General features: G+C 47.6%; 1 protein-coding gene across 1 annotated transcript; it reads right to left on the bottom strand.

Annotated features, from left to right (window-relative positions):
- On the bottom strand, nt 1-26,622 carry LOC132818936 (nucleus accumbens-associated protein 1-like). The gene is made up of 6 exons (XM_060830077.1): nt 26,533-26,622; nt 14,036-14,863; nt 10,246-10,419; nt 8,572-8,677; nt 6,990-7,087; nt 1-5,109 (listed from the first exon to the last, which is right to left on the bottom strand). Exons 2-6 carry the CDS (start codon nt 14,838-14,840, stop codon nt 4,766-4,768), a joined length of 1,527 nt encoding a protein of 508 aa, XP_060686060.1. The 5' UTR covers nt 14,841-14,863; nt 26,533-26,622; the 3' UTR covers nt 1-4,765.
- Nucleotides 26,623-27,453: the final 831 nt, after the last annotated feature.

Raw genomic sequence — 27,453 nt, 5'->3', positions numbered from 1 at the left:
TTCTCATAAATGATTTATTAGCACTTCAACTTCTAAATGCCAATCTTGGGTGCAGAGTTATGGCCCTCAGCTCTGATGCAGTGGGGAGCACTCTCACCTCAGAATCATAATGGAGACATAAGCACATCATCCAGGCTGAGAGTGCAGTGCAGTACTGAAGGGGGTGCCGCACGACCTTTTAGCTGAGATGTTAAACCAAGCTCACAACAGCTCTGTCAGGTCAAGTATCTTAAAGAATAAGGCCAACATCCATCCTGCAATCAATAAATCTGTAATAATTATTACAATGTTGTCTGTTGTAGGAAATGGCTGCATGCAAATTGGCTGCAAAATTACAGACACCACTGCAGAGAGACTCACATCTGTCTACAGGGAACCACACTGTAGATAACATCATTGTAATGAGCATTTAATTGTTTTATTAGTCAGCAATATAGCTGCTTAAACTGGTGTCCAATTAATTGTGTAGTGTTCACACATGGTAATGGGAGTTATTTTTACTGAATTGTTAACCAGAGGCCTGTGAGAAACCAATGCAGTTTGAAATTTTTAAACATTTGAAGATAAATAGATAAACTAGTGGAAAAAAAAACTCTCAGAAACTTAATGGCTCCCTGGGGAGGGTTGGACTGGGGAGAAAGTCTGCTCTCCTCACTGAATCAGCTCACACTCAATAAAAGGGGCAGAATGAGCATACTCCAGCCTGCTCTGCCTTCCAGTAAGGTCATTGCTAATCCTTAACTTCACATTCACGTTTCCACCCCATCTCTCAGACTCCTTCCGAGTGCAAACATCTTTCGATCTCTGCCTTCAAATGCACACATTAACTGTGCTTTCACAGCCCTCTTTGGGGTATAACTTTCCAAAGTTTCCTCATGTAGAGATTCCACTTCATAGATGGTTAATAAAGCCACGCAGCATCGAAACAGACCCTTCGGTGCTAACCAGTCCACGCTGACCACGTTCCTAAACTAATCCTACCTGGCTGTTATCATTTAGAAACTCTGATCCCTGTTTCTGACCTGGCCGGTGAAAGTGAACTCTCCCATCTACCTCATTCTGGACATTTTTATCAAATCTGCTGTCGATCTTCTCAACACTGGACAACATGGGCCCGTTATACATGATTGCACCGTTGAAGAGCTCTCTCAAGTCAGGATCTACTCCAATCAACTCCAATTGCTCCCACTGAGGTAAGGAGACGAAAACTGGACATGTTGCTCCAGCTGTGGGCTCACCTAGGCTCAATATAAAAAGGCTCCCTCACTCCTGGTCCATATGTGACTCCAGTACCACATGAATGTGGTCGATCCTAACGTGTCCTCTGCATCTGGCAAGCACACAGTCACAGCAACCGAGGACATCCTGAAAGGAATGGTTAACCAAGCTCTGGCCCACTGTCCCCAGCTCAGACAGAATGAGTCATAAAGAGCAGGAAGTCAGGCTGAACATTCCCTCAGCCCAAGTCACTGTACCTGGACAACATACAGAGCAGCTGAAAGACCCTAATAATGGTGACATTGGGGGTTCAAGCAAGATTGAGATCCTGGAAGCTCCCGCATGTCATGACGTTACGGTAGCTGCCTCCCATGATATGAGATTTTCTCTGCAGGGAGACACCACAAAGTCCAATGGAAACAAGGAGCATGGAGCTGGCTTAATAGGAGCTACAACGTCACACTAACTATTTCATTGAAGAGCAGGGCTAGCGCCTTGGTGTGTAAAGTGGTGTGAAATTGAAAGGGTCCATCGGAGTGACTTGCTGTGAATGAATGGGGCCACTCACTGATGCACATCCCACAGCCAACCCTTCCACTGTCAAAGAGGAAGTGAAGAGTCTTACAAACACCAAAGCCTAAAACCATTCATGTTCTTGCAGAAGTCAGGGTTCAAAGTACAATTGACATTCCTAATTGTCAAGGACATTACCCATTGCTGACTGCCCATTCAAGGAAACAGAGTGAGAGCCACTCCAATTAGTGACACCCTAAGTTTCTTGCCTCAAGTCCAACACTGTCAATAATTCCATGACTAAACAAGCTCCACAATGACGGGGGGGGGTGCACCTCAGGAACACAGAAATCATGAGGCCAACTGCCTTCAGTGACTGACGTCAATACATTCTGTCAAGCAAATGCCAAGCATACTTTCTTCCGAATTCTGCTACCAAATATTCCCCTGTCCCCATTTCACCTGGAGTACCCACTCTGCCAGGTCAGATTACAGATGCTTTGGAAGCAACATATTTAGTCATTAGTATTTCAGACAGGAAGGGATGGGAGAGAGCCAGGAAAGTGGTCAGAGCCAAACTGGGTGGTAGGAAACTGGGCCAACATGGGACCTGTTTGTAGTACAGAAGATCATGGGAAGCTCACTTCAGAAGGCATTCCCAACGGTTAGGTCAGAGACTTGCATTTATACATCTGTCACGTAAAACAATGATCGTTTCATTGGCTGATCGCCATTTTGCAGGTGAAAATAGGAGCCGCTCTGTGCCAGCAAGATGCCACAAACAACAATACCCTCAATTACCCTTTCACTCTGTTTGGTGGACACCTCTACTCCTCCACTGGAAATCCTGCTGGTTTCCATGGCATTGTTATTAGTCAATTTAAGAACCAGATATGGCCTGGGCTTAGTGGTACATTAGCAGTGTAATCTCAATACTACACTTAACTCTCATGATTTCTCAATCAGAAACACAGTTGCAACCTCTCCAAAAGGTAAAGTTGCCATAGTCCCAGGGAAGAGAAAGTGGGCACAGCTGTTGCCGAAGAGTATGGTGCTGGAAAAGCACAGCCGGTCAGGCAGCATCCCAGGAGCAGGAGGAGAATCAATGTTTCAAGCATAAACTCATCAGGAATGAGGCTTGTGGGCAAAAGGGGTGGAGAAATAAATGGGGGGGGGGGAAAGAGAAGAGGCTAGGGGGAAGGGAGTTGGGAATGTGATAGGTAGATGGGGGAGGGGGTGTGGAGGTGATGGTGATAGGTCAGAGTTGAGGGTGGAGTGAATAGGTGGGAGGGGAGATGGACAGGTAGGACAGTTGACGAGCTCAGTGCCGAGCTGCAAGGTTGGATCTGGGATAAGGTTGGGGGGAGGTGAAATGAGGAAACTGGTGAAATCCACATTGATCCCATGTGGGGGACTACTTGAGATAGACAGACAGAGAGAGAGACAGAGAGAGAGAGAGAGAAACAGACAGACAGAGAGAGAGAGAGAGAGAGACAGACAGAGAGAGAGAGAGAGAGAGAGAGACGAGTGGTGGTGGTTTAACTTGAGGGTGACCACGTCTCGGGTGAGGGGTGAATTTGAGAAGATGGGGCCTTCATGGTAACAATGAGGGGGAGGTTAATGTGGGTCGTAAACACTGCTGGGCCGAATGGCCTGGTTTGGTAATGATATATACATGCCTGCTAAACCAGCACGGTACGCTGGAGAGGAGCAGTGGGCTTGCAGGCGATTCACTCACAACATGGTTAAGTGGCTGACTATTTGCAATTGCTCTTGGAGAGTTCGATGGCGAACTTACTGTGAAGAGTGGGCTTTGGGTCCCACAGAGCGTGGAGCCAGCACAAAGTAATGGGGCCGAGTGTGTTTGAGCAAGGAGATGACCGAGTTCCTCATGAAAACTTTGCTCGGTCAACACTCCACTCGAGCAGTTGTTGGCCCGGTCACTCGGACAGGGCATCATCCAGAGACCAATGCTCTGGGGAAAGCGGGTTCAAATCCCACCAACTGGTGAAACTTCGATGCCACGAATCAACGGGGAATTGGAAGCCCTTCTCAGTTACGGTGACCATGGCAACCAGCATCAGTTGTTCACCAACCTATCAGGATCACTTCTGGTCCTTTAGGGAAGGAAATCTGCCATCCTTACCCAGTCGGGCCTACACATGACTCCAGATTCATAGCGAATGTGGCAGACTCTAAATTCAAATCATCAAGCAAATCGCTCAGTTCAGGGACAGTTACAACAAATGCAAAAAAAACCATCCACACCTCAAAGAATAAATATTATTTTTTAACAACATCTCCATCTGGGCTTAGTCTCTGGACCTAAATTCTTGACCAGAGTTCAGCAGCGAGTTGTCTCCCTGCCCTTTGAGGCACTATTGGGTCTATTAATATGCCAGCCACACCGTGTGTGTGAGAGAAACTCGAGGGGTCAAGTCCCACCATTTAGACTGGGACACGCTTGAACTGCGTGGAGGGAGTGCTGCGTTGTCAGAGGTGCAGCTTTCAGATTAAACGTCAGGGTGCCCTCTCAGGTGAGCAGTACCTGAAGGGCAGGGGATCTCTCTGCAGTGCTGAGGCTAACACTTGTCCCTCAATGAACACGCACCAAAACAGATCAAACCATCATCATCACACAGTGCAGTTTGTGGGATCTTGCTCTGTGAAAATTAGCTGCCACATTCCCTGCAGTGGCCGCACTTCGAGAGTACGTACTGCTTTGACAGTGATGCACTTTAGGATGCCCTGAGGGGAAAGCTGCTATATAAATGCAAGTCTTCCTTTTTTTGTTGTTGTTTCTTGATTTACACTCATGGTCACATCACCCCAGTTGCAAATGAACCAAATGCAGTGCCCAGCAGCGATAGAGTTCATTGCCTGGGTGAGATTCTGCGATGCCCTCCTCCTTGCTCAGTACACAGCGGCTATCCAGCTCACACCAACAATCCCCAGTTCATCAGGCCATGCGCACGGCAGTCTGTCTCCCCTGCAGAGCATGGCTCCTACTCTGGGAACGTCTGGCAGGGCTCCATTAGTTCGGAGCCTCCACGATACCGCTCCCGGTGTCTTCCAGACCCTCCGGGAAGCCTGTCTCATATCTGTGGGCAGTGCCAGAGGCTCTCATCCCACTGGCCTCATGCCTTTGCCCAGTTCCTTGCAGCTCCACCTCCTGGTTCCCAGACACACCGTCTGGCAAATTGCCGGATGCTGCGTCGGTGATGACAGAGCGGTAGACGCCGTCGCCCTCAGCGAGCATCAGCTTGAGCTTGGGGATCCAGTGCTTGCGGACTACCCTCCGGGCATTGGTGCACATGTCAGCGGCAATGGCATTCATCTCACTCTCCTTGAAGTTCGGGGCAAAGTTCTGACAATAGACTGAAAGAGAGAGAGAGAGATAGACAGACTGGCGTTTGCCTGCACACTCCCAAGATCCCAGTGCCCCAAAGCATTTTTACCCTTAATTCAATATTCCACTTTCAACTGGAATGCAGCAGCTCAACTGCACACAGCACGATCCCACAGTCACAACTTTGGTCAAGGGGCAAATGCTCATCAGAGATGGCGAAGAGAACAAGCCTCCTTCTTCTCCAAATAGTGCCATGGGACCTCTAATGCCCACAAATGGGCACGCAGGCCTTAGTGCAATCTCTAGGAATAAAGGAACATAGGAACAAGAGTAGGCCATTCAGCCCCTCAGCCTGAGACACCATTCAATAAGACCTGTGGCCGAACACCATTTACCTACCTCTAACCCACATCCCTTTATACTTTTGCTAACAAATATTTCTCTGATTCAAAATTAAGGATTGATCCAGCACCCACTGCTGCTTGTGGAGGACAGTGCCAAACATCCCCCACCCTTTCTGTGCAGACGTGTGCTCCCGAGCGTCTCGGAGATAGCGAGGCCTACATGTGCTGGAGAGTCACAGTCGATAAAACATGGAGCTGGGAAAAGCACAGCAGGTCAAGTAGCAACCGAGGAGCAGGAGAGTCGACGTTTCGAGGCAGACCCTTCACCAGAGGGGCAAGGGGGCTGAGAAATAAATAGAGAGAGAGGGGAGGGAGAGGGGTGAGGCTGGAGGGGGGAATGGTAAGTGGGATGGTAATAGGTGGTGATTGAGATTGGTCAGTGGGAAGGGTGGAGTGGACAGATGGGAAGGAAGGTGGACACATTAGGATGGTCAATGTGGCAGGGCAAAGGGGGAGGGCTGGACTTGGTATGGGGAGGGGAGGGGCAGTGGTGGTGATGGTGGGTGGGGTTATTTGGAAGCTGCTGAATTCTATGCTGAGGCCATGGGGTTGTGAGTTCCCGAGGCCAAAGAGGAGGTGTTCTTATTCTAACAGTGGAGGCGGCTCAGGATGGACATGTCATCGAGAGGGGGGGGGGGGCGGAGTTGAAATGGCTGGCGATGAGGAGGCGGGCTTGACTGGAGCATGTGCACCACAGATGTTCCCCGAACTAGTGCCAGAGTTTGCACTCCATCTCTCTGGCATGGAGGAGACCACATCAGGAGCAACGGATGCAATACATCAGGTTAGAGGAAATGCCGGACTTGGAATGACTCTTGGGGACACTGGACGGAGGTAAAAGAGGGGAGGTGTGGGAGGTAAAAGAGGGGAGGTGTGGATGCAAGGTGCTGCATGTCCCTGCAGGGAACAGTGCCAGGTGTGGAGGGAAGGTTGGTGGGGAGTGGGGACCAACAAGTTCTGGCCCTAATTCGCAGACTATGCCCTGAGTTCTACAATCCTCAACCAGTGAAAATGGTTTATCTTCATCCACTTTGTCTGCTCATGTTAAATATATTTGAAACTTTGATCAGATTATCCCTTAAGCTTGTGAATTCTAGCCTAAACTCTCATGTGGAAGGCAGAGCCACAGCACTCCCTCAGCACAGCACTGAGTGCCTGGATTAAGTAGTCACATCTCTGGAATGAGAGAGATGTTGGCTAAAAGGAATTAACTAAACCCCAGCTCATTTACCTCTGCTGCAAGGGATGGACATTCCTACAGCGGGAGCCATTCTCTGCAAACAAAAGGAATATGTTCAGGCCTTGCACCTTCATTTCTGAATTACCAGGGAACTTGGGAAGCAAACAGTTTGCCTTTGAGTGCCTTGGACCCATATGTGCCATAAAACTCTCTGGCCCTTCACTACATCTCCCCCAACTCTCTGCCTGACAGCTCAGTGCCGATTCTCCTCTCGCTACCTATTGTACCACGAACAGTTCTCTATCGCACAGCCCTCCATGTTTACCTTTAATGGCATTGAGTATCCTGCTATCGAGAGGTTTCCGGCTCGGATCGCACAGGGAGGAACGGATTCCGGTGCCACAGCTGTTCGCCAGAGTGTTCCTGCGGGGGGGGGGGGGAAAGAAACCACACGAGAAATTAATCACACTTGGGAAAATCTACAGAGACACTTCTACCAAACCACGCCATGGTTTCAGTTCACCGTTTTCAGGTTGCCCTGGAGCTGGTGCCTGTAATAATTCAGGAAGGAGCGCAGAGTGGCAATATTAATGCCCAGATTACTAACCTGGCACAGGAGATCAAATCCCACACTGGCAGAGGAGGAACTTAACTGAATTGATGAAATAAAGCTACAACAGAAAGTCAGCCTCAGTCCATCTGGGCTTTATATGGAAGGAAACTTGCTGTCCTTGCCAAGTCTGAACTGATGAGACTCGAGGCCTACATGTGATTGATTGTTAGCTGAGCAAGCCACTCAATTACAGAGGCAACGAATGGCCACTTCGCAAGAATGAATTCAAGAATACGTTTTCAACCTGCAACCTGCAACGTCAATTATTACCATCAAACCAGGGGATCAACCCTGGGTCAGTGGACAGTGCAGGAGGGCCTGCCAGGGGTGCAGTATCAGGCAGACCTACAAATGAGATGTCTACCCAGGTGAAGTTACCAACAGCACTACCTGCTTTTCAAACAGCACAAACAGCAAAGGGGAGACAGCGTTGAGCGATTTCCCCCAACCAACGGATCAGATCTGAACTCTGCAATCCTGCCCCATTCAGTCATGAGTGGGTGGTGGACAATTAAACAACTCACTGGAGGAGGTGGTTCTGCAAATATCCCCATCCCCAATGATGGAACAGCCTGATGTATCAGCGCCAAAGATAAGGCTGAAGCATTCACAATGAGTCAGTGAATGTCACTAAGTCACTTAAGCCACACGTGCGGAGTGGATGATCCATCTCGGCCTCCTCCAGTGGTCCCCAGCGTCACAGATACCAGTCTTCGGCCAATTCGATTCACTCCGTGTGATGTCAAGAAGCAGTTGGAGGCACCGGGTACCGTAAAGGATATGGGCCCTGACAACATTCCAACAATGGAACTGAAGACTTGTGCTCCCGAACCCCACTAGCCAAGCTGTTCCAGTCCAGTTACAACACTGGCATCTACCTGACAATGTGATAAATTGCCCGGGTATGTCCTGTACATAAAAAGCAGGACAAATCCAACCCAGCCACATCAGTCTTACTCTCAGTCATCAGGAAAGTGATGGAAGGTGTCATCAGCTGCACCAGCTCAGCAACACCCAGTTTGAGTTCTGCCAGGACCACTCAGCTCCTGACCTCATTACAGTCCGGGTTCAAACAGGGACACAAGAGCTGAATTCCATTAGAACCGAAACACAGTTACAAAACCTTCGCGGTGTGAAATATAGGAACATAAGGACGGGCCAAATGGTAGGATGGGGCTGTGGGTACAGACAGCCATCTGATGGAACCACCCCAAACAAACCAAAACTGTCAGCCCTGAGGGACCTGTTCCTATGAAAGCTCAGAGAGTACTCGGATGGAACATCACTAACTCACCGATCGAAGAAGGCAGCCAGCAGCCTCCGGAGTAAAACCTTGTGCCTTGTGCCTGCACAGATGTGACAGTTCATCAGCTGAGCTCGTGTGATGTAGACACTTGTACCTGTAGGTTATACAGCAGCAAGGAGCAGTTATCCATCAGCACGCCATGTTAGTCATCGCTTCCATCCCCCAGAGCCCCACACCACTGTCCACCAGCTCTCCAGTCCCCCTGCTGGCCACATGCTCCCCCTTCACCCCCAGACCTCCCCCACATGCTTCCCCTTCACCCCCACACCTCCCCCTTCACCCCCACACCTCCCCCACCCTTCCCCCTTCACCCCCACACCACTTCCGTCAACCCCACCCCTCTCCCTTTTCCCCCACCGCGCCCTTCACCCACTCCTCGCCCTTCACCCCCAACCTGCCATTCACCCCCACCCCCCTCCCCCTCAGGCCTACTGTTGTCTAGGGCCCATGACTCTCCACCTCACTTTACATCTTTAATCATCAAATCCACTTTCTTCATCAAAGGATTTCATCTTACCTCCTCTAACATAACCCCGTGACTTGGCTTCGATCTTTTGGTGAATAATGTGCCGACAAAAGACCACGAGATGTTTTACTATCGTAAAAGCAACTGCTGAGCAAAAACTCAACTTTGCATAACAATTATGTCCTTCTAACTCAAGGTGAGACACGCTGTTCGGAAAAGCGGGAGGTGGATGAATTCCTGCTCAACACCTCAGTCCAGACAAGCGTCCACGTGCTTTCATGTTCCCATGACAGAGTGGTGAAGGAGTGGATGGGGAAACATTATGGTGCAAAGTCTCACAGTTTCTACAATACTTCCAGAAATGCTGAATAAGCTGCTATACAGAAGAAGCAGAAAAGAATCAGGACCTTTCCTACATCAGGCACGGAAGCAAAACTTCCTGCAAGGAGGTGCTTCGATCAAAGCTGAAAAAACCCTCTAAAAGGGGCTGGACAGAGGATTCTCCGAAAGTCTGGGTTGTCGGGACTGTGAAAGACCAGGGAGAGAGGGAGAAATCACTGTGTTGCACTCTGCTGGTGATAGTCCAGTCTGGATACTCAGTGGGAGCGGAGCGGTTGGAGATGAATTCTGGAAAATTCCACAGAGAAACGGTGGACTGTCCTTCCATGTCGTACTTATGCCCAGTTCAAGAAACTGAATTGACATCTGACTTGCTGGTTAGTTAATATTGGAATTACACCCAAATTTAGATTATTTTCTCTGGTAATGTCTTAAAAAGTGAAAACCACTCTGGATATTTCAGTTGGAGAATTTGGGAAATTAATCTCTTTGCTAAGTTACTGCTTTCTCTGGGAACTCTAACACGATATGACAAGCTGCTGCACAGTGCAGTGCATTAAGTTGTCAGCTCCACGGAGCCACTGAAGAACATCAGGGGAGAACAGCAGGCAGCTCACCCCCCTCCCTAACCTGCCTCCGTTTCTTGCAGCCATTACTCCTCCATGTCATTGCAGTATTTACTCCCTGATCCACACAAACAAACCCCTCCCCTTCCCAGCATCCCAAATTCACGGATCACGGGTTAGCGTGGATTGACACAGTCCAGCCTGAGTGAGTGTGGATTAACCGGGTCCAGCCTGGGTCGGTGTGGTTTAACCCAGTCTGGACCAGTGACAGGTCAATAGCTTGTTGCTTACCTGTCACCAGCTCGAGCTTCTCAGTGGGGTCTCCCTCCACGTACAGCTTGGGGTGGCAGCGATGACCGATCTGGTTAATCAGGTCAGCCGGCAGCACCGCCAGATCGTGGCGAATTCTCATCCTCGACCGGCCGTCCACGTGATCAGGCAGTGCCTCCACCCGCTCCGGTTGGGCTGGAAGAGAAAGAGGGAGAACGTAAAACAACGGACCGCCCACGGTTCACCTTCCCGGCCTCACCCAGCAGCTGCCAGCGGTAAGACCGGAGTTGGAAACCGCACCGTTCACACACGGTTACAACCACATCTGGCTCAACAAAGACACCAGCATCGGAGTGAGATCAAAGGCTCCTGCTACAGAATGGAATTCAAACAGTTAGCATGGTCCAAGCAGGAGCTGGTTCTCAACCCCTCTTCATGAGCTGACAGTTCCTCTATCCCTCATCTGCTTCCCACCAAACACACAAGCTAAATTATCTGGTTACAATCCTATCACCACCTTATCCTCCGAAAATCATTCTCAAACCAAATGTAAAATCTTTGCTTGAAAATCCTCTTCTTCCTCCCAAAGTCCTTATCAACTTCAATGACAGCGCTGACCCTCAATGACAGCGCAGCGCTCCCTCGGTGCTGACCCTCAACGACGGCGCAGCGCTCCCTCGGCGCTGACCCTCAACGACGGCGCAGCGCTCCCTCGGTGCTGACCCAGTGACACTGAGTGAGCCCTGCGGTTGGTAAAAATTATTGTTGGTGGTGCAGACCCAATGTGCTGAAGCGTCTCTTTTTTTGTTACACAAGAGCATGAAATAAGAATTGAGAACAGGATTTGGTCTAACACCCTCTCAAGCCTTCTCTGCCAATTAATAAAATAGTTTCTCCCTACCCCCCCCCCACAGCCCTTCACTCACATGTTAAAGGTGTTGCAGAAACTTGGAATAAATGTGACAATCCAGCTGCATGGCTGATAGATAGAGAGCATTCCAAAGAGTAATGACCCTTACAGTGGTAACTCCTCCTCACTGACATCTGCAATCAGAGAAACCCTATTTTGACAACGCGACCCTTTCCTCCAGGTCTCCCAACAAGAGGAGGCATCCCTTCATCATCTACCCAGTCAGATCTCCTCAGAACTTTATGTTTAATGAGATAACATTTCGTTTTCTCACATCCTCAATGAACACGAGCCTAACCAGTTTAGCTTTGCTAAAAGACAGCTCCTTCTTACTAAGGATTATCCGACTAAACCGTCTCTGCACTGCCCCAATCCAAGTCTATCCCTCCTTAAGGATAGTGAACAAAATTCGCCACACCTCCACATTGGTGTAGACTCACCGACACATCCTGTGCCATTGCAGCAATGCTTCTCCAGTTCCATAATCCAATCCTTTGTGCAAAAGAGCCCCATATTTTCTTTGCCTTCCTTATTTCTTGTACCTACACACTGACTGTTGCTGAGTCTATGTATCAGGGCTCCCTGTTTAGAGGGAAAGCTGACGCCCAGGTAGACCTATCTCCACCAGAGCATTCTGCGGTCTCTCTCCTTTCAAATAACGTTCCACTTTCCTATTTTTTTCTGCCAAAGCAAACAGCTTTATGGTTTTCCCCATTACATTCCATCTGCCAAATCTTTACACACTCACTTACCCTGTCTGTTTCAGGAGCAGAGTCTTTATTATATCTGAAGAAGTACATATTGTCAAAGCTTTGCAAGAATGCCAAATTCCACACCATCACAACAATGTATAACACAAGGGGCAAAGGGAGGCGGTGGGGAACGGTGGACAATTGCTGAACAGTCCCAAGTGTGCTGATAGCTATATTTAAAACCAAGTTAAGACAGTCAGTCAAACTCATAACGCAGTCCCTTTACTCATTAGAATTGACGCACATTCATTCACAGACACCTATTCTCAACTAACAAAAGCGTTCTTTTCAAACCTTGTACCTTTTTTAAAATAGCTGGGAACCTATGGTTCTGACTTGCTCTTCTCCATGTCAATGCCTTGGCCAATCATTTTCCCTTTTCTCCTTTGGTCTGACTTGCTGTGATGGTTTGACAGTTGGTCAGTCCTGAGCCTGAGCCTATAGACAGTGTTTTGCAGACCTTGCAGGTCTTTTTCACACTTCACCTGCCCACCTTCCTTTGTATCGCCATCAAAGGTGGCTCCCAATACCAGTTTTACTAATCCATCTCAGAAATATCAGCAAGTATCAAATTGTAAGAAAAGAGAAACACAGAATATTTCTGAAGTGGTGAGAGGTTGCAAAGTGGTGTGCAAAAGGGCCTCAACAGCCTTGTTCATGAGTCACTGAAGACTAAGACATAAATACAGCCAACAGTTAGGAGGACAAGTGGTACGTTGGTCTTAATTTCAAGGGAAAGTAAGTAGAGGAGGAAAGATGCCTTGCTGCATTTGTATAGACCCTTGGTGAGCGCTCATTTGGAGCAGTTTAGGTCTCTTTTTATAAAGGAAGGACATACTTGTGTTGTGAAGATGTGGGTGTACCTTTAAGAGAGTTAAAAGCAGCTGGACTACTGCACCAGGTGTTCTCAATAAGGCAACGATGTAACACTGGGTCAAACAACTCAATTAGTTTTTGCCTGGAGACAAAGACAAATTTGAATTCAGCCAGTTTAAATTATACCCCAAAAAATATCAATTTCCAATCAAGTTTGATTTGAGTATATTGACAAGCTTAAAAGTCAAGACACAACCAGGGGAAAATTGAACAGTTGAGAGGAGAACTGCCACGATCTAGCATGTACCAGACTGCTTGAAAAAAAACTCCTTAAAATACCTTTTTGATCAGTAACTTGTGACGCAGAAATTCCTAACAAGGAGAAAAGACGACACTGGAAGATCCCAAGATAAGAACCTACAGCTGCTTGGTTCGGAGATAAGAAATGTTGTTTTATAAATCTTAATAGGAAGTTTGATCAGACTAGTATTATAGAAGGGAAAGTAAAAGATAGTTAGAGGAAGAAATTGTAAATAGTGGTTAGTTAATTATTGTCTGTTATACTTTAAGAAATAAAGTTGCTAATTTTTACTTTACACAGTTCTTCGCCACTCAAATTGTTACAGATTACTGCACGGGATAAATCTTTTCGGTGTTGCTGGTTTTAAATTAAGCAGGAGAGTTTACCCCGTGTTGTAACACTTGTAACAAAGAGACAGTGCAATGGAAGTTCACCAGACTAACCTTCAGAACAACAGACTGTCTTATGTCAAGGGGTTGGGGGAAGGTGTATCTGTATTACCTACAGCTTTGAAGAATGAGGCGCACTGAAATGTACAAAACCCTTACAGGTGTGATAGTACGGACACATATTATGAAACCCCTAGTAACTACAGAACCAGGGAGACCACCTCAAAATAAAGTTGGGATGGGCGGGGGGGGGGTGAAGAGAGAAGAGATGGGGTGCAGTTTAGACAGAAATGAGGAGGAATGTCTTCATCCAAGGGTAGGCGGATCTTTGAAAACCTTAGCTCCAGAGAGCTACGGAAATTCAAATCACCAGGATTCTGGAAACTAATGGCATCAAGGAATATGAAAACGCAGACTGATGTTCAACTGTGATGTGGAATGACAAGGCAAGCTCGGTGGACTGAAAGGCCTCCTTCTAACCCCATGTTCTGACCCCGTTGAGGTGAGGAGTAGAAAGATTGATAGAGTGGGGTAGTGACCGTTCACCCCCAGCAGTTGGCTGAGGGTGGGTGCGCGTATGCGTGTGCATGTGCACGTGCGTGTGCCCACCCATGTGTGGGCATTTGGCACATGGCCTGCTTACCGACATGAGGGACGCTCATGATATTGTACATGCTGCACATCTGGACGTACTGCTCCTCGGTCATGTCCTCCAGCCCCTCCTCCTCTCCCGCTGCCTCCTCCTCCACCTCGTCGTCCTCCTCGTCGTTCTGGCAGGAGAAGGGGCTGTCGCTGGGGTGGACGCTGCTGGCTCCCGGGCTGGAGAGGTCACGGGGCAGTGCGGCGGGGTAGGCCGGACCCTCGTGGGAGAGGCGGGCCGACTTGGCGCTGCTCCCGGAGGGTCCCTCCCCAGCCCGGCGGCCTCGGGGCAAACCCATCCCTGCCCCCTCACTCTGCTCCACCTTGACACGGGAGGCCAGGGGTAGGGGGAGGGGGTGAGGGGCGGCTGCGGCAGGGCTGGGGGGTTCCCAGGCGGGCTCCTCGACGCTCAGGCCCTGCGAGTCGCACCTGGGCGAGCTGACCTTGGAGAGCAGTTCGGTGCCACGCTCCACGATGCGCTGGATCTGCAGGAAGCCGGCCGTGTACATCAGCATGAACTGCTCGCCCGCCTTCATGCACAGCCTTCCCGTGTAGCAGAAGTTGAGAATGTTCTGGAAGCTCTGCGGCTGCACAGCCGCCGGGAGCTCGAAGGCGGCCCGGGTGCTCCCGGTGAACAGGTCGCGGAAGTAGGAGCTGTTGGCCGCCAGCACGGCGCGGTGGGCCTTGAACGTCTGGCCCTTCACCACGATGGAGGTGTCGCAGTACAGGCCCTGCAGCCTCTGCTCGTTCAGGCACTCCAGCACCGTGTTCCCAAAGTTGGGAATCTCCAGCTGCAGGGTCTGAGCCATTGCCCAGGCTTCGTCACCACAACCTGCAAAACAAAAACAGGAAAAATAACGCACGTTAGCACCAAGAGAGGTACAGCACGGAAACAGACCCTTCACTCCAACCTGTCCATGCCGACCAGATATCCCAACCCAATCTAGTCCCATTTGCCAGCACCCGGCCCATATCCCCCCAACCCTTCCTATTCATACACCCATCCTAATGCCTTTTAAGTGTTGTGATTGTACCAGCCTCCACCACATCCTCTGGCAGCTCATTCCATACATGTACCACCCTCTGTGTGAAATGTTGCTTCTCAGGTCCCTTGTAAATCTTGCCCCTCTCACCTTAAACCTGTGCCGAGTTTAGGACTCTCCTAACCTGGGGAAAAGACTTTGTCTATTTATCCTATCCATGCCCCTCATGATTTTATAAACTTCTAGAAGGTCACCCCTCAGCCTCCGGCGCTCCAGGGAAAACAGCCCCAGCCTGTTCAGCCTCTCCCTGTAGCTCAAATCCTCCAAACCCAGCAACATCCTTGTAAACCTTTTCAAGTTTCACAACATCTTTTCTGTAGCAGGGAGACCAGAACTAAGCGTCATATTCCAAACGCACACAGCAACATGGCACTTTCCACAGCAGGAGGCAGGACTTGTGGTGGGGGAGGTGATATGGGGTCACGGTGAGGAGAATGTGCGATATGGAAAGGGGGGGTGCATGGAGCTGTGGGAACAGAAGGCACTGTCAGGGAGGGTTTTGTGGAGAGGTGGTGTGAGGGCACGTGGTGGCGAGTGGGGAAGGGGACATCCCGTGAAACTGTGACCTCCTGGAGCTGCAGTATCTGAGTGGTCACCGAGGGGCCGCGTGTGGTCACTGTTGTGCAGGAGCTGGTCTGAGTCTCACTGATGGGAAATGGCAACGCCGCTGCAGCAGCTCCTCTCTGCCACTGGAGGGGGACAAGGAGCAGAGTCTCCCACCCTGGCTGCCTTCTGAAAAGTGCCCATAGATTGTGCCACTTTCCACAGGCCTGTGAGTGGAACTGAGGGGAGCCGGATTGGCCGCAGAACTCTTTCAGATTTCCAACACAACCTCCCTCATTCTGATTCTAACTGCTGAACATGCTTTAAGTTCTATAACAGTCTTAATTCTGCAACCACAGCCAGTCTTATAAACCCTCACCGATGTACAGATTCATCATGAGGTGTAAGAACAGCACTGCTGAAGGGAGATGAGGAAGGTTTACTGCAAGAGCTGGATCACACGGGGGATTCTCAGGTCCACTTCACTGTATATCACCTTATTAGATGAAATCTCTGCCTGTCACACCACCGTTCCAGGTCTCGGATTACTCCTATTTGCGATGACACTCAGCAGAATAAGTAACCCTGCAGCTCTCTTTCTGCCTGTACCAGACAGGAGTGTCACAGGGTTGTACTGACTGCGTAACCAATGCAATAGTCTTCACTGAAAGGAATGAGACTGGAAAACAATTGCCTTGTCAAACTGGGGAAGAGATCTCAAACTGTTTGTCACACACTGAATGATAGCCCAGGCTGCCTCCCTCGTTCCCTGGAAACTTCCCAACGTTCCTTTTACAAACACAGAGCTCCTTGCAAGACTCCTGGGAATACTGCTGGGACCACTGCCCTGGCCACTCTCTGGGAAAACATTAGTCTCGAGTCTCTCTCAACATTTTGGGCCAATGGGCTGAGAAGGGGCAGATGGAGTTTAATTCAGATAAATGTGAGGTGCTGCATTTTGGGAAAGCAAATCATAGCAGGACTTATACACCTAAGGGTAAGGTCCTAAGGAGTGTTGCTGAACAAAGAGACCTTGGAGTGCAGGTTCATTGTTCTTTGAAAGTGGAGTTGCAGGTAGACAAGATAGTGAAGGAGACACTTGGTATGCTTTCCTCTATTGGTCAGAGTATTGAGTACAGGAGTTGGGAGGTCATGTTGCGGCTGTACAGGTCATTGGTTAGGCCACTGTTGGAATACTGCATGCAATTCTGGTCTCCTTCCTATTGGAAAGATGCTGTGAAACTTGAAAGGGTTCAGGAAAGATTTACAAGGATGTTGCCACGGTTGGAGGATATGAGCTATAAAGAGATGCTGAACAGGCTGGGGCTGTTTTCCTAGAACTAGAGGGCATAAGTTTAGGGTGAGAGGGGAAAGATATAAAAGAGACCTAAGGGGCAACTTTTTCACACAGAGAGTGGTACGTATGTGGAATGAGCTGCCAGAGGATGTGGTGGAGGCTGGTACAATTGCAACATTTAAAAAGCCATTTAGATAGGTATATGAATAGGAAGGGTTTGGAGGGATATGGGCCGGGTGCTGGCAGGTGGGACTAGATTGGGTTGGGATATCTGGTCAGCATGGACGGGTTGGACCGAAGGGTCTGTTTCCATGCTGTACATCTCTATGACTCTATTTATCACTTCGCAGAGATTCCTAAACACCTCCCCATCCAACCAACTGCTTCCGGATGCACCATCGTTATTGGAAGAGGCTCGATCTGTTTGGACACAGCTGACCTCTGCGAAGGGCAGGTTAATGAAGAGTCAGTTAAATCGATGAGTCAGACTGAGGAAACTGGGGCAAATTGCTCTTCATTCTCAAACAGTGTCGTGGATGGGTTTCCGTTTACCATGGAATTCTGGGTACTAAACACTCACTATTTCACTTTCCATATCCCAAAAATATTTCCCGCTTTCCTGGGAGGCAGTCCTACCAACCTGACTGTTTCCCAGGATCCTGCATCACTAAACCACCCCTTTCCCAGGTGGTAAAGGACTATATATTTTATTATTCTTTCCTTTTGGACTATTAACTAGAAGTTGGACACTTATACAGGGAATCTCTGATTTACAAACACCTGCCTTACGATGCAAAGCCAATATAGAGGTTTAATCTTAAAGACCTGACATACAAACATTTCTTTACACTGTCTTACAGTGTGTTCCAACTCGTGTACAAATCTGCATGCGAAGAGACTCCACACTGAACCTATTTGCAATCCAGGGACTGCCTGTGTAGCTAAAAAGTACTAGGAGACAGGTCCTGAAGATCAAACAGGACTGTGTGGTGTACACTTCAGTTATATGAGATTGATATTTGTTTGCTGTAATGAGCTGGATACTTTGAGGCAGGAGTAATATTAGCAGCTAAGAAACAAACTGCATAATGACAGCTTTCCAGCCACAGTTTATCACAGAGGTCCAAGAGCAGTGCACTTGGAGACATTCAGTAGCCTGCAAACAAAAGGCCTTTCTCCAAGAGTGAAAAATAAAACAATATAAAACCAAAGTAAGAATTCTAAGATAGGAAAAGAGATACATTCACCTGTTCGGCTGTAAGATCAAAGATCAAACCACGACCCTGCCGGCAATGTCGCGTCATCATTGCCATCACTCATAAAATCGACAGAAAATCACATCCTTGTCTCCAGATGTTCATCTACAGAATCAGTTTTCCTGAGTATATTTTTCCATCCATATTTTTTGTGTTAAACCATTTATTTTTGCCCATTTTATTTGTGAAAGCAATGCTTTTGCATTCTGCACCTTCCTGTTCTACTCTGTTAGAAGAAGGGCTTTTGCCCAAAACGTCGATTCTCCTGTTCCTTGGATGCTGCCTGACCTGCTGCGCTTTTCCAGCAACACATTTTCAGCTCTGTTAGAAGCCACACAACACCAGATTATAGCACATGGGTATGTTTGGAGTTTTAAAGGGGTATGATCTAAATCGCTTAGTTGTAATTCAGTAATCCATTCTTTGCCACTTGTTTAAGAATAAATTTGCTCACAATAAAAGTTAGTTTCCCGACATTGATTAAACCTGTTGCAAATTTCTTTTGTTATGAACAGCAGTCAGTCATGTTAGTACAGGACATGGGAAGAATGGGGAAATTGTGTCAGTACTGGGGTAGGAGGGAGCTGTTCTAATCTGTTGGGCTTCATTTGAACCATCTGTGGCCAGTGCCCTGGTGAAGTGAGGACTGGAGGAAGAGGTTCAAACTAAATAAAAGGGAAGAAGGCCACAGGAAAGACATACAAAACAAAACGATATGGTGGCATTGCAGATCAGCTACTTTGCTAAAAGGTACCCAAGATTGGGACGTGATGTTGGACTGGGGTGAAACAAAGTCAAAAATCACATGACACCGGGTTATAGTCCAATAGGTTCATTTGCAATCATAAGCTTTTGGAGTGCTGTTCCTTCACCAACAGCGTTTTGAAAGCTTGCGATTTTAAATAAACCTGTTGGACTATAACCTGGTGTCGTGTGACTTCTGACAGAGTAGGACAGGAAGGAGTACAGTTTAAAAGCATAAGAAACAGCAGCAATTATGTCCAAAGAGGGAATAAAATGCTAACAAGGTAAAACGAATGGCCCTTTGCTTAAATCTACGTATCATTCAAGACAAAAAAAAGCTGAATTAACAACACAAACAGAGGTAAATGGGTACGATCTTCAGTCTATTACAGAGAAATATTTACAAGGAGACCAAACTTCAGAACTAATTCTTCAGAGGTATGTGACTATTTGAAAACCACAGGCAGGAAGGGAGGGGTGGAGAAATAGCTTTGATAGAGAAATAAGCACAATGGTCAGAAATGATCCTGGTTTGGACGATAAAAAATGCATATGGGTGGAAGAGAGAGATAATAATGGTTAAAATATGGCTGGGAGTAGTTCATAGGCCCCCCAGCAGAAGTTGTTCTGTGCGACAGAGAATAAATAAAGATGAAGCTTTACTGCCTGTTTACAAAAAGTGTAGGAGGCTTTACTTTTGTTATAAAAGAGTAGAAGGACCTTTACTCTGAATCTAACCCAATGAGATACCTGTCCTGGGGATGTGTGATGGAGGCAGAGTTGAGGAAGTTTTACTTCCAGCTTAAGAGTAGAGGGAACTTCTTTCAACCACTGTTCAGTCTCAGCCCTGGGAGTGTTGGTTGGGGACAAGAGTCGAGGAAACTTTACTTTTACTTCAAAGAGTGGTCAGAGCTCTGCACTGTATTTAACCTCGTGCTGTTTCTGTCCCAGGTGTGTTTGATGGAGATGGTGTCAAGGGACTTGACTTTCCACTTTCTTTCAGTTTAAAAGAGTAGAGGCCTTTACTTTCAGTTTGAAGGAGTATAGAAAGTTTTATTATCAGTGTATAACAGTACAGAGAGCTTTACTTCAGTTTAAAAGAGTAAATGGAACTTCACTCTGTATCTTACCCTGTACCTGCCCTGGGATCGCTCGAGATAGAACTGTATTTGTGCTCCATAATTTGTCACATTGATGAAGGTGCTGATCCTGAGTCACCCAGAAGTTAAATAAAGGATTGACAAAAAAAAAATAATGACGGATAACTGCCTTAGTAACTCCATTAGCATGTCCCTTCCTACATCATGCCACTTTCACTGGTCCTATTCACAGACATACAGTCAGACAGAAAGGAAACAGACCCTTTGGTCCAACCAGTCCATGCTGATCATAATTCCAAACTAGACTAAACCTGCTCATGCTTGGCCCATATCCCTCCGCACAGTCCTTGTTCATATACTTATCCAAATGTCTTAAGGATGTTGTAACTGGACCCACATCCACCACTCTCTCAAAGCTCATTCCACCCCGGCAATAGGACTGAAGAGTCACGCTCCACACATTGCGGCTTCCCTAGCCGAGCTGTTCCAGGGCAGTTATAACCCAACAATGTGGAAAAGTGCCCAGATATGTCCTCTACACAAAAAGCAGGACAAATGCAACCCAGCCAATTACTGCCCTATCAGTCTTTGTTGATCATCAGTAAAGTGACGGAAGAGCTATCAAGCAGCACCTCCTCAGAGACACCCAGTTTGGGCTCCACCAGGGGTCTCTCAGCTCCTGACGGCATTACAGCCTTGGTTCAAACATGAGCAAAAGAGCTGAATTCCCGAAGTGAGTTAAGAGTGACAGTCTTTGACATCAGGGTCACATTCGACAAGAGTGTGGCATCAATGGGCCCTAACAAAACTGGAATCGATGGGTATCGGGGCAAATTCTCCTCTAGTTGGAGTCAAACCTGGCACTTAGGAAAATGATTGTGGTTGTTGGAGTCTCAGCTCCAGGACATTGCTGCAGGAGTTCCTCAGGGATGACCTTCAACGACCTCCCCTTCACCATAAGGTCAGAAGACACAGAAACATAGAAGCTAGTAGCAGTAGGCCATTCAGCCCTTCGAGCCTGTAATGCCATTCAATATGACGATGGCTAATCGTTCAATCCGTACCCTGTTCATCCTGGATGTAGGTTTGCTTGCTGAGCTGGCTTATTTTCAGACAAAGCACTGTTTATGGTTCCTGCTTTCTATTTGTGTGTTTGGGTCTCTTTGGGTTGGTGATGTCATTTCCTGCTCTTTTTCCCAGGGGTGTGGTAAACGGGGTCCAAGTCTATGCGTTTGTTGATAGAATTCCGGTTCTAGGAATTCTTCTCAAACCTTGTTAACCTGTTTAACCTTTCATTTACCTTTTGATTCCTTTAGCCCTAAGAACTGTATCAAACTCCTCCTCCAAACCATTCAAAGCGTCGGCCTCAACCCTTTTCTGTGGCAGAGATTTCTCTGCACTTCAGTCAGAAATGGCCTAACCTGCATCCTTAGAAGTGAGGATATTTGTTCATGATTGCACAATGTCCAGCATCATTCAAGTTTCCTCAGATTCTGAACTACTCTGTTCAACACAGCAAGCTCTGGACAACATCCAGGTTTAGCCTGACAAGTGGCAACAGACATTTGCGTCACACACACGCCAGGAAATGACAATCTCCAACAAGTGAGAATCTAACCCTCATCTTTTTTGACCTTCGATACCATTACTAACAATGAATCGCTCACCATCAACAGCCTGGGTGTTACCACGACCAGACATTGACCTGGATTAGCCACAAAGATACTGTGGATTCAAAAGCAAGTCATAAACTAGGAATTCCGTGGTGAGTAACTCATCGCCTGACTCCCCAAAGCCTGTCCACAATCTACAAGGCACAAGTCGGGAATGACATGGAAGTGCCAGTATTGGACTGAGGTGGACAAAGTCAGAAATCACATAACACCAAGTTATAGTCCAACAGGTTTGTTTGAAATTACAAGATTTCAGAGTATAGCCCCTTTGTCAGGTGAAGTGAGTGGAAAGCAAACAGAACACAGAATTTATGAGCAGACAGATCTAAACAACCTACAAATGGTGTGAGTGGAGTGGGATTGTAAGTCGGGTAATAAGTCTCTGCAGGTGACCAAGGGTGTCAGACTGTGTGAGCAAAGTAGGAGAAAGTGAGGACTGCAGATGCTGGACATCAGAGTCAAGAATAGAGTGGTGCTGGAAAAGCACAGCAGGTCAGGCAGCATCCGAGGAGCAGGAAAATCGACATTTCAGGCAAAGGCCTTTCATCAGGAATGATCCTGATGAAGGGCTTTTGCCTGAAACGTCGATTTTCCTGCTCCTCGGATGCTGCCTGACCTGCTGTGCTTTTCCAGCACCACTCTAACCTTGAGTGTGAGTAAAGTGTCAATAGCTGAATAACAACTGAAGGGATGACGTATAATCTGATTACATGAGGCAGAGAGATAATTTTTAAAAGTAAGGTGGTGCTGGAGATAAACTAAATAACTGGAGTAACATGGAACACAGAGGTCCAGCAGGTCCAGCAGCATTTGCAAAGATAAACCAGAGGAAGGGCTGTCAACGTTTTTAGCGACCTGAAACAAGGCTGAGGAAAGTCCTTGAATTGTCCAAAACCAATCTTTTATTTTAACTTATATATAGGGGAGAAATTGCCTGGACACATTAATCGCCAGAGGTAATAACTTTGAAAACTGATTTAAAATGCAGTCTTTTTGTAACAAAATCATGGGAAAGTCTATACATGACCTATTCATTTTAATAACAAGCACAGTTATGATAAAACGTTGTGCTGATAAGGATTGAATGGAGCTACAATTTTACAGACACAGTTAGTATAGTACGGTCACAGCACAAAGTCACTAGGCCCAAAATGTTAACTCCAATTTTTCGTCACAAATGCTGTCAGACCCACTGAACCCCACCCAACCCCAGTAACCCCTGCCCTTGCTCCTGATTTACAACATCTGCAGTTATTTCGGTTTTTATTTGACTGAAATAACACGATGATAGTTATAAGAATCACATGCCACAGATCTAACCAGAGTAGTAAGGAAGGCACCTTTCGAGATACACAGCAATTGCCGAGCTGAAACTGACAGGCAAGTTCCATACCCATGAAGACACCCTCAACCCATGGGTTCATGTTGCACTGCGTGTGACCCCCCCCACACTGTTCTGTAAAATCTTCCTTACTTGTCCTGTTTTCATACCATCACCTTCATAAATTATGATCTCTCAACCTTAATTAGTTTGTACAGTTTTGGGTTACTTCTTACTTTAGTTAGACTCTGGGCACGCGACTCCTACACCTAGCATGTTAGTCCAGTCAAATAAAAAGCCCAAAAGAACTGCGGATGCTGTAAGTCAGGTGCAAGGGTGGAGGTGGGGGGGCGCGGGGGTGCGGCTGCGGGCGGCTCAGCCGGCATCGGTGAAGAAAAGTCGGCATTACATTTCGGGTCCAGTGACCCTTCCTCTGGTTTTTCTTTGCAGATGCTGCTGGGCTTCTGATTTTGTTCCATGTTATTTGATTTGTCTCCAGCACCACCTTATTTTTTTAAAAAAATTATCTCTCTGCCTCATTTAACTGGATTATACGTCAACCCTTCAGTCGTTATTCAGCTGTTGACCTTTCACTCACACCATCTCTCACACCCTTAAAAGTTAAAAATCACACAACACCAGGTTAGAGTCCAACAGGTTTATTTGGAACCACTAGCTTTCGGAGCGACGCCCCTTCATCAGCACAACCACCTGATGAAGGTGCAGTGCTTCAACAGCTAGTGGTTCCAATTAAACTTGTTGGACTATAACCTGTGGTTGTGTCATTTTTTTAAAACTTTGTACACCCCAGTCCAACACCAGCATCTCCAAATCAAATCTAACACCCTCGGAACTACATAGAGCAATCAAAATGAGCAGGTACCCAATGAACACAGTCCGCAGATTCCTCAGCAATAAACCCAAACAGGTCAACAAAACACTGCCAGAAACCCTAGCCACTCTCCCCTACATCTCAGAAATGACTGCCAGACTAGTCAGACCCCTTGGCATCATGGTAGCCCACAAACCCACCAACACACTAAAACAGCAGCTAATGAACTTGAAAGACCTATACAGACAACAAGCAAAACTAATGGCATTTACTAAATACCCTGCTAGGTCTGCAACAAACACTATATTGGAGAAACAGGCAGAAAACTGGCCACCAGGATACATGAACATCAACTAGCCACAAAATGACATGACCCTCTCTCACTAATATCCTTACATACAGATGAGGAAGGACACCACTTCGACTGGGGCAACACATCCATCCTAGGACAAGCCAAACAGAGACATGCATGAGAATTCCTAGAAGCATGGTATTCCAACTGGCACTCTATCAACAAACACATTGACTTGGACCCGATTTACCACTTCCTGACAAAAAGAACCGGAAATGATGTCATCGTATGAAATGACATCACCAACCCAAAGAAACCCAAACATATAAATAGAAAGCAGGAATCATCAGCAATGCTTCGTCTGGAAGCTCACTGAAGATGTTACCTAGTATGGTGACGAATCGTCTGAAAATGAACCTTCCAGCTCAGTGAGCAAACCTACATCCAGGACCTCAACCTGAGCTACAAATCTTCTCAAAACTTGCTAATAGCACCCTTGGTCACCTGCAGAGACTTAGCATTCGACACTCCACTCACACCATTTGTATGATGTTCTGATCTCTCTGCCCATAAATTCTGTGTTTGCTTCCCTCGCACCTCATCTGACGAAGAGGCTACGCTCCGAAAGCTTGTGATTTGAACTAAACCTGTTGGATTGTTATCTGGTGTTATGTGATTTCTGACCAAGTCAGGTGTGTGTGATGGAATACTCCCCACTTGCCAGGATGGGTGCAACTCCAACCACACAAGAAGTTTGACACCATCCAGGACAAAGTATTGGTGCTACATCCACAAACATCCACTCCCTTCACCACCAATGCTCAGTAGCAAGAGCGTGTGCTATCTACAATGCAGAAATTCACCAAAGATACTTCGATAGTACCTTCCAAACTCAGGACTACTTCCAACTAGAAGGGCAAGGGCAGCAGATCCATGTCAACACCATCACCTGCTAGTTCCCCTCCAAGCCACTCACCATCCTAAGTTGGAAATATATCACTGTTCCACCAATGTCACTGGGTCAAAAGCCTGGAACTCCTTGCCTCACAGTATTGTGTCCCCTATACCCAAAGGATTGCAGCTCACAACCACCTTTGCAACAGCAATTAGGAATGTCCAATAAAGAACGCATCCACAAAACAAATGTAAAAGCCACGAGTTAAGTATGTTAAATCTAATACATTAATTTGCTCATAGGGAGTTAAAATAAACTGAACTGATTAAAACACTTTTTTAAAAATGTATCCGTGGGGCATGGAAATTGCTGGTTAGGCCAGCATTTATTGCATGTTCCTTGGGAAGGTGGGGGTCAGCTGCCTTCATGAACCGATGCAGTTAAAAGGGATGGGATACAGAAGTGGAGTGGTACAAGACTGGTCACTGAGCAGGTGATGGAAACAGTTTGGGAGGGGATTATTTTGGAGAGGAGGCAGAGCTGTGACTGCCAAGTCGTAAATTTAGATCTTTCAACTGCGATATTGTCCTCCCTTGCTGTCTCCAGGCCCCATTTTCAGGGAGTGCAGGGAATACAATGTATCACACACAGATGCCGATAGATTAAATGTTCCAGTAAATACGACACTGCAATGCCTGAAGGAGGATGGAGCGGGAATGGGAGAGGGAGAGGGGCTCAGAATAGTAGTGGGAGAGGGAGTGGGGCTGGAAATGGGGAGCCAGAGGGAATGAGGATGGAGATGAGGATAGACAGGGGGCATGGAATTGGGGAAGAGGCAACAGGGCTGGTAATGGGAGAGAGGGAGTGAGAATGGAGAGAGAGAGAGAGAGAGAGAGAATGAATCAGGGAAAGCTGGGATTGGGGAGAGGGAGTGAAGATGGGAAAGAGAGTGAAAATGGGAAAGAGAGTGGGAATGGGAATTGGAGAGGGAGTGGGAAGAGAGCCAGAATGGGAGCCAGAGCAGAAATCAGATTGGGGAGTGGGAGAAGGAAGGAAGGCTGGGAATTGAGAGAGGGCACAGGACTGGGAATAGGAAACAGTGAGTCTGGGATTGGAAAGCAGGAATGGGGTTGGGGGGGGGAAGCAGGAATGGGGTTGGGGGGGAGAAGGAATGGGGTTGGGGGGAGGGAATGGGGAGTTGGGGGGAATGGGAATGGGGAGTTGGGGGGAGGGAATGGGAAGTGGGGGGAGGGAATGGGGTTGGGGGAGGGAATGGGGAGTTGGGGGGAATGGGAATGGGGTTGGGGGGAGGGAATGGGGAGTTGGGGGGAGGGAATGGGGAGTTGGGGGAGGGAATGGGGAGTTGGGGGGAATGGGAATGGGGAGTTGGGGGGAGGGAATGGGAATGAGAGAGTTAGAAAGGAAGAGGGAGAGGGAGAGGAAGTGGGACTGACACCTGCATACCTTCCCCACCCTGCAGCGGGGGTGTGTTCACATTTACTTACCCTGCCGTGCCTTGTGGAGGTTGCCCTTCCCCAATCCCTGGTTAAAATCCACTCCGATCCTCCTGCTGCCCTCACTCCCTCATCACAGCCGATCCTTCCAGAGGGAGGAGGAGACGAAGGCGGGGCCTGGCGCGGAGGGGGGCGCCGGGACATGTAGTCCTCCAGCCCATTCCTCCCAGCGCCTTTCCCGGACGGCGAACTACACCTCCCAGCGGCCCCTGCGGGGCCTGGCGCCTGCGCAATGGCTGCTCCCTGCTGGGAGTTGGCAGCCTCTGGTCTCTTTCTCTCCAGTGCCCATGGTAAACAAGATGGCACAGGAGGGAGAAGGAGGGGGCACAGATAGGGGGGGCAGGGACATCTGCAATCAATGCAGCACGGCCATTGCAAGGGGGCACAAATCTTCCTTACAGCTCTCACCCGAAGCTATGCAATAAGCCTCTGAACTTCCCTTTCCTCCTCTCCTCATTGGTGCCATGGTGTCTCCCTTTCTCCACCCTCCTAACCACTACTGTGCTGCACAAGCTACTATTAGTACTGTATATAGAATAAAATCAAATAAGGAAAAGGATTACCCTCAGAGTGATTCAGCTCTTTTGCAAGACAAACAAAAAGGATTGACAATTTTTAAAAATTCCCTCAAAATGTCTCTAACTTTTGCAGGATAGGTAACTTTTATAACCATGATGAACTCAGTGATGGTGAAGTGTTAACAATGACAGACTGCTGTGCCCAGTGCCTCTGGTTCTCTGCGCTCTCCTCAAAATGTCTGCCTGTGTTTTAAATCACCTCATGCAACACTGCTTCGAGGCTCACATAGCCCTTGTAATTCTTTTTCTCACATATTACAATAATTAACTGATTGTTGGTTTTCAATAAATGTTTGATTTTGAATGGAAATTCTTTCTATGTTATCTCTCACAT

Source organism: Hemiscyllium ocellatum, chromosome 9, assembly GCF_020745735.1.
Source record: "Hemiscyllium ocellatum isolate sHemOce1 chromosome 9, sHemOce1.pat.X.cur, whole genome shotgun sequence".
Classification (NCBI taxonomy): domain Eukaryota; kingdom Metazoa; phylum Chordata; class Chondrichthyes; order Orectolobiformes; family Hemiscylliidae; genus Hemiscyllium; species Hemiscyllium ocellatum.
The sequence above is the reverse complement of the archived record's forward strand: the minus strand, read 5'-3'. Positions and strand labels throughout refer to the sequence as shown.

What these genes read in the sequence shown, in the direction of transcription:
- LOC132818936 (XM_060830077.1), bottom strand. Translation starts at nt 14,840, where the DNA reads ATGGCTCAGACCCTGCAGCTGGAGATTCCCAACTTTGGGAACACGGTG. An exon ending in CATGAGCGTCCCTCATGTCG is followed by an intron (nt 10,420 to 14,035) that starts GTAAGCAGGCCA and finishes TTTCTCTTCCAG; the next exon opens with CCCAACCGGAGCGGGTGGAG. An exon ending in GATACTCAATGCCATTAAAG is followed by an intron (nt 5,110 to 6,989) that starts GTAAACATGGAG and finishes TCTCTCTTTCAG; the next exon opens with TCTATTGTCAGAACTTTGCC.